The 9,966-nt window shown below is 53.7% G+C and overlaps 2 protein-coding genes across 2 annotated transcripts; one reads left to right on the forward strand and one right to left on the reverse strand.

Moving 5' to 3' along the window:
- The first annotated feature begins 1 nt into the window (after position 1).
- Ccer2 (coiled-coil glutamate rich protein 2) lies at positions 2-2,345 on the forward strand. Its single transcript, XM_026412173.2, has 5 exons — positions 2-135; positions 329-369; positions 510-597; positions 828-1,360; positions 2,110-2,345. Exons 1-5 carry the CDS (start codon positions 87-89, stop codon positions 2,197-2,199), a joined length of 801 nt encoding a protein of 266 aa, XP_026267958.2. The 5' UTR covers positions 2-86; the 3' UTR covers positions 2,200-2,345.
- A 148-nt stretch (positions 2,346-2,493) lies between these two features.
- On the reverse strand, positions 2,494-9,832 carry Nfkbib (NFKB inhibitor beta). The gene is made up of 6 exons (XM_026412143.2): positions 9,588-9,832; positions 5,161-5,266; positions 4,742-5,081; positions 3,686-3,774; positions 3,324-3,590; positions 2,494-2,647 (listed from the first exon to the last, which is right to left on the reverse strand). The coding sequence occupies exons 1-6, from the start codon at positions 9,764-9,766 to the stop codon at positions 2,546-2,548; spliced, it is 1,083 nt and encodes a 360-aa protein (XP_026267928.1). The 5' UTR covers positions 9,767-9,832; the 3' UTR covers positions 2,494-2,545.
- Between the last annotated feature and the right edge of the window lie 134 nt (positions 9,833-9,966).

Consider the following 9,966-nt stretch of genomic DNA (forward strand, 5'->3'; position numbering starts at 1 on the left):
GGGGAGCTGCCCTGGTTATAAGGCTCTGGCACCTGGCCCTACAACCAGGGGCCAGGGACACGCGCCCAGCCCAGCCTGCCTCCGCCATGCTCCTGCTGACGCTGCCCCCGCTGCTGGCACTGCTGCTGGGCCCTGGTGAGCGCCAGCATCCCAGGGGTCAGGGGGTGGGTGGCCTTGGCGCTGGCCCAGGGAGCGGGGCCTGGGGTGGTGACCCCAGCGGTTCCGACTGGACTGCAGGTGGGGACGGTGCACCCAGCAGGCGGGCTGGGGAGGGTGAGGTGGCTGGGGAGCTGGTCAGTGCCCAGGACAGCATCCCCCTTCTTCACAGCCACGGCTGCTCCCCTGGCACCAGGGCCCTCCAAGGAGGAGGTGAGACATGTGGACCCCCCATCCTCTGGGTCCCCCCTCCCAGCCTCCTCCGCGTCCCCCACTGCCCCTGTCCCTCCAGTCACTCTCCTCCCGCCTCCGCTGCCCTCCACCGCCCCCCTGACACCTTGCCCCACCCCCAGCTGACCCGCTGTCTGGCAGAGGTGGTCACAGAGGTGCTGACCCTGGGCCAGGTCCAGAGAGGACCCTGCACAGCTCTTCTCCACAGAGGTAAGGAGGCCCGGGCCCCCCGGAGCCCGCTTCACCCCACCGGGGCTCTGCCTGGGTCCTCCCGGCCAGGGCTCCCATCTGGCCGAGCCTGGCCTGGTCACCCTGCAGGCTTCCTGCAGAGGGACGGGCTGGGCCAGGGAGCCCCGCAGCTGGCCCCTCTCCCCGTCCTGGACAGTCCCCCTGCGGGTTTCCTGGTGCACGGCACAGAGAGCACCGTCTCTTTCTGCCAGAGATGTGTGACACAGAGCCCTACAGCTGCCTGTCACCGGAGGAGAAAGCCTTGCTGGGTGGGGACTTCAAGAAGCGGGAGGCTGGAAAGACACGGAGCAGCCAGGAGGTGAGGGAGGAGGAAGAGGAGGCGGCGGCCGAGAGGAGCCACAGGTCCCAGGTCCAGGAGCAGCTGCACAGCCGGCTCCGGCAGGAGAAGGAGGAAAAGGAGGAGAAGGAGGAGGAGGAGAAGGAGGAGGAGAAGGAGGAGGAGGAGGAGAGCGGCCCCGTGGAGACCTTCGGGGACCTGTGGAAGCACCACCTGGAGGGCGGAGGGGGCCCCCAGAGGCAGGTGACAGAGAAGGCCAGTGACGAGGAGACGGCCCAGTTCGAGGCAGAGGAGAAAGGGCTGAAGATGCTGGGTGGGCACCACAGCCTGTGGCAGGGGGCCGAGGCGGGCAGAGGAGAGGGGCATAGGGACCTGCCGCGCCACCATCACCAGCAGCAGCCGCCGCCAAGCCCTGGGGCCAAGCAGGAAGAGGCTTCAGAGAGGGAGGTGAGTGCTGAAGGGGGGGTCTCCAAGACAGGTCACCAAACAAGCTGCTAGTGCTGGGCCACATGGCAAGACCCACCGACAGACGTGGTGGCCCCGCCTGTCATCCCAGCCGCTCGGGAGGCTGAGGCAGGAGGATCTGGGTTCAAAGCCAGCCTCAGCCATGGCGAGGCGCTAAGCACCTCAGTGAGCCCCTGTCCCTAAATAAAATACAAAACAGGGCTGGGACGTGGCTCGGTGGCCAAGGGCCCCAAGTTCAATCCCTGGCACCAAACAAAACACAACAAATGAGGGACCAGGACGACACCCAAGCAAGGACTCCGTTGGGCCACAGTGGCTCCCCTGAGACCACAGTTACCAGAAGGGCCACCATTATTCCCCTGGGGCACCTCAATTAACCGTCACTGCCATTCCACGATGCGCAAGTCGGCCACATGAAAGCCGCTGCTTTCCTGGGCTAGAGGGGGACACCATTGCCGCGTCACCATGCTTAGTGGTAGTAACCAAAATGGCCATCATATCCCAAATGGGTCACCCAAATCGGGTGCCTTTGCCAGTCCTGTGGCTGCTTCTGTTGGCCGTGACAGTCCACAGGGACCCTCTGCTGGTCACGTTGGCCAACCACTCTTCTGGGGTTGTGGCACAACTGGGATGGCCACAGTGGCCCGTCACCGTGAGAAGAGACAGGGCCTCCATTTACAGGTGACCACTGAGGTGGCCTGCCTGTGACTCCCGGTGTCTGGTCCCACCAGGAACACGACCTGGAGCGGCTGGAGCACTTGCGGGAGGAGCTGCAGAAGGCCGCTGCCATGCTGGGGGAGGGGGTCAGGAGGGAGGGCTGACCTGGCTCATGCCCCCCCAGCACACCCAATGGCTTAGGACTGTTGGCCCCAAGCCCCACCTCACCTGGCACCCACTCCAGCCCCCACCATGAGGGGGGCAGGGTGTGCTCTGAACCAATCCTGAGGGACAAGTCCAAGCTGGGCGGGCTCTGGGCCGTCTCACTCAGGAACCCCCCAGCCAGCTGGCCCACTGCCACCTCCGAGTGAATAAAGCACAGAGAAAACCACCTCGCCTGGCGTGTGGCACTGCACCCTGACGGCCGGCCCGGGAGAGACTGGACAGCAGTCTGGTCGCTGGTTGTCAGAACTGAGGTTTTATTAAATCAGAAATTATATTAACACAAAATCAGACGGGGTCGGGGTCGTCAGGAAGAGGTTTGGACGCTGGGGTGGGAGGTGGCCGGTTTGGGCCCCGGCCACTGTGGACCACGATGTCGTCGTATTCATCCTGGGGGTAGAGGGGGTGGCAGAGGGGCTCAGGCAGCTGCCACCTTGCCCACTGCCCAAGTCACAATACCCTAAGAACTGGGTCTTGGCTGGAAGCAGGTTCCCTTGCTCCTGGCTCTCAAAGCACTACTAAGGTCAGGGCTCCCAGGTGCGTGTCTCCCGCCACTGCCACTGGCGCTCTGGCACTGAGGCCTCCCCACCCCCCCGCCTTCACACACTCCTTCAACCCCCAGATTCCCGCTGTCTCGCGTCTGCTGCCGGGTTCCCCAACCCAAGGCCTCGCTCCTCACTGCCACTGAGGTCTTCCCCCTCTGCCAGTGTTCCCAGCGCTGCCCAAGGTCACCTGCCCACAGCCAAGCTCTGCAACCCCTGCTCTGCAGACTCACTCCCACGTGGCCATCGACCCCTGCGCATGTCACAGTCACTGCCACCCAAACCTTTTCCCAAGTTCGACTTCTGCAGCTGCCTGACTTTCCAACCTCGGCTGCCCACGTTCTTCCCGCCGCCCGGTCCATCTGTCCTGCTTGATGCCTGCAGCCTCGTGCGGCTGCCCAACTGAGTTCCTTGATGGCGGCCCGAGGCTGGTGTACGCCCTGCCTAACTATCTCCTCCCCGTCTCCAGTGCCAGTTTACCCTGACCCCCCGGGCTGGGCTGCCCCGTGTCCCTCCTGACTCACGCCCTCATCCCTGCTGTCACTGTCGCTGTCACTACTGCTGCTGCAGGGGCTGGACTTGTCGTCCTCATCCTCAGGCTCGGGGGCTCCATGTGCACGGAGGAGGCGGGCGAGGATGGGGTTGGGTCGGAGGAGGGCACTGCCCAGGGGGGTGCGACCCCCATACATGCGGGCGGCAGGGTCGGCACCTGCCCTCAGGAGGATCTCCAGCACCTCGGTGGCTTGTGCTTCCACTGCCAAGTGCAGCGGGCTCCGGCCACACGTGGGCTCCTGTGGGGTGTGGCAGAGAGGTCAGAGGCCCCAGGAGGAGCCTGGGCCCAACCATCGGATCCTCCCCTGCACACCTGCCCTGCACAGCAGCTCACCAGTTTGTTGAGGTCAGCTCCTGCATCCCGGAGTAGCCGAACCATCTCTGAGTCTCTGTGGATGACAGCCACGTGGAGCGGGGTGTGGCCTGGGAACAGAGCAGCTGGTGTGAGATGATGGGTGAGGGGCCCAGCTCCCCAGTGCCATGAAGCTGGGGTCCAAGAAGGGTCATGTCTGGGGTCTGGCTCCTGAATTCCTTCCCAGGCACGGCGGGTGGATTCTGAGTTCCAGGCAGGCTAAGCGTGTGGGCAGGTGCCGTTCCTGGGCTGTAGGATGTCTGGGGCCTGTGGGTGAAGAGCCTGGGATCTTGAGCTGTGGGCCCCAGATCTTGAGGCCTGGAGACCTGAGCCTCTCATCTTATTTCACAAAGGACCTGGGATCCAGGCTCTGAACAGTGGGTCCTAAGCGACCTAGACAGCCTGGTCCCAGGTAGCTGAGCTTATAGATGGGGGAGCTGAGACACTCAGATGCCAGGAACCTTGGCAGACAAGTTCCTTCCCCATGAGGCTGGCTGGGGTGGGCTGCCCCTGTAAGCTGCTGCCCACAGCTGGGAACCCAGATGCCATAACTGCACTAAGACTGGGTTTTGAATCCCCAAGTCCTGGCTGGGCTGGGGCCTGAGACTTGTAGGTAGAAACAGGATCCTGGATGGATGCACCGTGCAGGTGAGAAGCCTGGGTCCAACCACTGGATCCTGGAAGCTCTGGGTGGCAGCTTTGGGTCCCAAGCGACCTGAGACCATTAGATGGCGGTCCTAAGTCCTATATGCCCAATTCTCAACGATCTGGGGCCTCAATGGTTGCAAGGCCAGGGTTCCCGAGGCCTAGGGATGATGATCCAAGGGGCTGGGTCTCAGGCCAGGAAAGCTGAGCCCAAGGCCTGGGACCCTCTCCTGCCTGGGAGCCAGCCTCCTTCCTGTGGGGATGCTCACCCTCGGGAGATGCTCACCCCGGGGTGGCGGGGAGATGCTCACCCCTCGGGATGGTCACTCTCGGGGATGCTCACCCCTTGGGGATGCTCACACTCAGGGGACGCTCACCCTCGGGGACGCTCACCCTCATAGTTCTCGGCTTCCAGCTGCAGCTTCCAGTCCTCTTCACTCTCCTCCTCCTCCTCCTCCTTCTCCAAGTCGGTTTCCGAGCATAAGGCAACGGGGGTGTGGCTGGGGTTCGAGGCGTGGTCGGGGCTTTCTGCGAGGTAGGTGTCGGGGGCTTCTCGGGGGCGCTGGGGGCGGGGCTGGAGCAACGCGCGTGCGCAGCCATGTGCCCGCATGCGACAGGCCAGATGCAGGGCCGTGTGGCCCGCGCGCTCTGCCACTAGCAGCCTGGCGCCGGCTGCATACAACTTCTCCACCGTGGACGCCTCCCCAAGGATGGCTGCCAGGTGCAGGGCTGTCTACAGGGGCACAGAGCAGAAGTTAAGACCACACCAAGAACCCTGGTCCCCGTGCCCTACGTGGTCCCCAGTGGCTCACTTGGCCTAGGTCATTCTGCAGGTCCAAGTACTCTGTGCCCGCGGAGAAGCCCAGGAGGAAATCCAAGAAGGGCTCATGCTGATGAATCACAGCCAAGTGCAGTGCCCTGGGGACAAAGACAGGGGTCAGAGGGCAGAGGTCAAGTGCTCTTGGATTCCTTCACTTAACAAACCCCGCGCACTCACTGTATACTAGGCATGGTGACCAGAAAGTTTTAGAAACAGTTGTCAGATGTCTGGAAGGATCCCAAAGGGATCCCAATCCAAAAGGATTAGAGGAAAGTACCCATCATTTACTCGGGGCCAGCAAAAGGGCCCATTCCTGCCAGACCAAAACCTCATAATTAACAGGACACTGAGGAGACTACTCAGGATGGTCTTGCTTCAAGGTGGGGATAATAAGCCCTAGATGCAGAGCTGTTCAGCACCAACCTAACAAATCATAAAAGCAAAACTCAAAGGGATCACGCTGCTTCCAGTTACTTAACTGCACCCCAGAACAATACTCGGAATATTTGCAGGAATACCAAACTAACAGCCCAAAAAGTAAAACTCACAATGTCTGGAATCTAACCAAAAATTATCAGGCATGTGAAGAGACAGGAAAACATAATCCGTCACCAAAACCATCGATCAACCCAGAAATGACACAGCTATTAGAATTAGCAAAGAATATTTTAATGTTCTTTAATGTAACCTTATTCCATATGTTCAAAAAATTCAGTAGAGATAAAGATAATAATTTAAATTGAATTCCTAGAAATAAAAACTACAGCATCAGAAATAAGAAACACACTGGATGGGATTAACAACAGCAGAAGAAAAGATTAATGAACTTGAAGACAGGATGGAAATAATCCAGAATTAAACAGAGAAAAAAAACTTAGAGAGAGAGAGAGAGAGAGAGAGAGAGAGAATAGCATTCATGAGTTATGGGACAACTTCAAGAAGTCTTATATACATGTAATTTAGGTCCCCAAAAGAAGAGGGAGACAGAAAAAATATAAAGGTCCATCAACAAATAAAAAAAATTGTTTTTAAAAGACAAAACTTTTTCAAACCAGCCAGAGAAAAAAGGCACCATAAGTTCAGAGGCATAAAAATAAAGATAGAAGATTTCACATAGGAAATGCACAGGAAGACACAACGGAGACACCCCTTTCTGCTGAGGGCCATTGCCAAGTAGGAATGACGCATCGAAATTTCCTTGCCAGCGTACCCCATGTTGCTTAGAGGAAGGACTCGTGGAATTGGACATTTGAAGTGACATTGCATGTATGTTTGAGAAAGGTAACCCTGCTCAAGGACCTGGTGGATCCGGGTTTAAAGCGGATCCTACTGGATTAGGGCGGATCAGGTTTTAGGGAGTATCCCGCTCCTTGGGTTTAGGGCGGTTCCAGGTTTAAGGTTATTCCTGCTGGGAATAGGGCGTATCCTGCTGCCTGAGTTCCCATTGAGTTCTCGTGGAATTCAGAAAGTATTTGGGATTCAAAGCCTGGTGGAGTACGTGAATTTTGCCCAGAACGTGTTGGTAGAGGGCCGGTGTGAGTTCGGGAATAAAGAATTGCTGTTTGAATCTACAAAGCTGTGAGTGGCTGTGATCTTGTGCCCAGCCAGACTGCGGCACCTTTCAAGTACAGAAAAACAGACAGTCAACCTGGGATTCATTACGCAGCAAAAATATCTTTCAGAAACAAATACAGGTGACAAGGGCTGGGGGTGGAGGGTAACTCAGTGATAAAACACTTGCCTAGCACGTGCAAGACCCTGGGTTTAAACCCAGCAGTGGGAAAAAAAGACTAAGATGTTTTGAGATATACAAAGGCTAAAGGCATTAATCACCAGCACACCCATGCTCCAAGAAGAGTTCAAGGAAATCGCAAGGAAAAGAAAAATTATATCAAATAGAAATAATTGCTCTACCCAAAGGAATAAAGTAACCCTGAAAATGGTAACTATATGGGTGTGTTTTTTTCCTAATATGTAAATATCTCTTTAAAGATACTTTAAAAATAATATTCATGTGATAGGGTTTATAAGTAAGATGTATGACAAGAATGGCATAAAGACCAAGAGGAGATTTTTTTTTTGGAGGTGCTAGGGATTGGACCCAGGGCCTCATGAATGTTACACAAGCACTGGGCAACTCAGCTACCTTGACCATTCTAAGGTTCTTTCCCTCATGCGAGGTAGCACAGGGCTGCTTGAAGGGACACTGATAAGATCATACATTATAAACCCTAAAGCAAGAGTCAACAAACTTTTTCTATAAGGAGACAGATAACTATTTTAGGCTTTGGGATCATACAGTCTCTTGGGTTTTTTGTTTGTTTTATTTCTCCTGGTGCTAGGGATTCGACCCAGGGCTTCAGGTATGCTAGGCAAGTCCCTACCACAGCTACAGCCCGGCCCTCACAAAATCTCTCTTCACTCCACTGTTGTAGTAAAAGCAGCCAGACAACATGTACATAAATGAGCCTCACCGTATTCCAATACAACTTTATTTATGGAGCCTAAAATTTGAATTTCTTTTTTTAAAATATTCAGTTAGTTATATTGATTTTATTTTTTTTAAATACACGACAGTGGAATGCTTTACAATCCTTATTGCACATATAGAGTACAATTTTCCATATCTTTGTATATAGAGTATGTTCCCGCCAATTCATGCGTTTATACATGTACTTTGTTTTTTGGGTTTTTTTTTTTTTGCATTACAATTCTTATTACACATATATACCATAATTTTTCATATCTGTTTATATATAAAGTATGTTGACCCTGAATTCGGGTCTTCATATTTGTACATATATGTCCATCACATTCCACAGCCCTTGCTAATCCCCTGCCCCCTCCCTTTCCCTCCCACCCCCTTCCCTATCTAGATAAAATTTGAATTTCTTATAATTTTCACTTCTCGTGAAATGTTATTATGCTGATTTTTAAAAGCCATTTAAAAATACAAAGGACATTCTTAGCTCACAACCAAAGAAAAGCAGGTGGCTGGCTGGATTTTGTCTGGAGGCACCGTTTGCCAAGCCCACCTTAAAGCCACCACTAAAATAACAAAACAGTGTGATAGCAAATAAGCCAGCAAAAGACATAAAGTGGAATAACAAAAACTCCACTTCCAAAAAGTCAGAAAATGAAGAAAAATAAAGATAAGATACACAGAAACATATAATAGCAAAAATAAATAACCATATCAATAATTAAATTAAGCATAAATGGTTTAAACAGTCCAGTTAAAAAGCAAAGATTTGAGCCAGGCTGGTGGCGCACCCATGCCTGTAATCCCAGCTATCTGGAAGGTTGAGACAGGGTTGCAAATTTGAGGGTAACCTTGGCAATTTAGCAAGATCCTGTCTCAAAACAAACAAACAAACAAATAAATAAATAAAGGGCTAAGGATATAGCTCAGTAGTAGAGTATCCCTGGGTTCAATTCCCAATTAAAAAAAAATAACTATAAAATTAAACCCAAAGCACTCAGAAGAAAGGAAATATAAAAAGTCAGAACAGGGACCAATAAAATAGAAACTGAAAAGACAACAGGGAAAATTAATGAAACCAAAGGTGGTTCTTTGAGATCCCTGAGTGCCTCATCCGTCAGACACTCCTTGAGTCACTGGGGATGCTACAGTAAACACAACAAAACCCCCAGGTACAGTCCCTTACATAGGACACTTCCACTTCCCAGGCACAGCCCGTTACGTAGGACTCAACCACCCTTCCTTCTGCCTAGAATGTTCTCCTCAGTTTAAAAACTTGTCTCATTTTCCTACCTTTTCTCCAAAGCACTTACTCCTTTCGACTGAATCTTCCTTTCTTTTTCTGTCTCTCTTTCTTCCTGTCTTTCTAGCAATCTAATTGTCCTACTAAAATATGTAATCCACAGGGGACACCCATTTTTGTCTTTTTTCCTCACTACTTATCGCTAGTTCCTAAAATAGGTCTGGAGTGGTAGCGTGGAACTTACTTAAGATTTTGGAGATCATTACTTAGAAGACGGGATCATAGATTTGGGGGCAAGTATTTTGGAAATCAACGTCTAAAAACAAATCAGGAGCTAAGGATCAAAGATCATATTTGGAGGTTAGAGGGCAGAAGGAACCCAAGCCAGAGTTCTAACTAAGGTCTTGGGACTGGGGCCAGGAAGGTTCAAATCGGGTTTGGGGGTCAGTAGGTAGGATGTGGATGCCAGGAGCTAAGAACAGAGTTCCAGAAAGGAAGGTCAGAGATTATTGGGATAGGATGAAAGCAGGAGAGTGGTTTTGTCACAAGTTAGAACTTGGGGATTAGGGTCAGGAAGTCTAGCATCGAAGTCAGACTTAAGAGTAAAAGGTTAGGAAGCCACAGGGATCCGAGACTAGTGGGAAACCAGACATCGGATCCCAGGGCTCGGTTTGGCAGTCTAGGGTTCACTCACGTGTCTCCATCTTCAGTGACGTAGCCAAAGACGAGGGGCGCCCACGACAGCCCCGGGCCCAGCTCCGCGCCCAGCCCTGGTCCTCCGGGAGCCGCTGCGTCGGGACCCAGAGAGCCCAGGCCACTATCGCACCATTCATCAGCGTCCGCAGCCTTCCCCAAGCACGCAACCCCGGCCATGGCCCCGGCCACCTCAGGGGCCCCCGCGGCCGCCGGTCTGTCGTTGGGCTCTGCCGGGAGCTCCGGTGCTTCCGCCCTGTGGGGAATTCCCCTACACGCCCCCTCTTTCACCCAATCAGAGCAGGGCAAATCTATCACGCCCTGCCCCCTTGCCGTGCTGTGACCAATCAGAGTAGCCAGAGGGACTAAGCTCTCTAGCC

This window comes from Urocitellus parryii, chromosome 15, assembly GCF_045843805.1.
Source record: "Urocitellus parryii isolate mUroPar1 chromosome 15, mUroPar1.hap1, whole genome shotgun sequence".
NCBI lineage: Eukaryota > Metazoa > Chordata > Mammalia > Rodentia > Sciuridae > Urocitellus > Urocitellus parryii.

Coding starts and splice junctions, on each gene's coding strand:
- Ccer2 (XM_026412173.2), top strand. CDS start 87: ATGCTCCTGCTGACGCTGCCCCCGCTGCTGGCACTGCTGCTGGGCCCT. Junction 598..827: donor CACAGCTCTTCTCCACAGAG/GTAAGGAGGCCC, acceptor TCTTTCTGCCAG/AGATGTGTGACACAGAGCCC. Junction 1,361..2,109: donor AAGAGGCTTCAGAGAGGGAG/GTGAGTGCTGAA, acceptor TGGTCCCACCAG/GAACACGACCTGGAGCGGCT.
- Nfkbib (XM_026412143.2), bottom strand. CDS start 9,766: ATGGCCGGGGTTGCGTGCTTGGGGAAGGCTGCGGACGCTGATGAATGG. Junction 5,267..9,587: donor GTCACTGAAGATGGAGACAC/GTGAGTGAACCC, acceptor CTTTGTCCCCAG/GGCACTGCACTTGGCTGTGA. Junction 3,591..3,685: donor GAGCTGACCTCAACAAACTG/GTGAGCTGCTGT, acceptor CACACCCCACAG/GAGCCCACGTGTGGCCGGAG.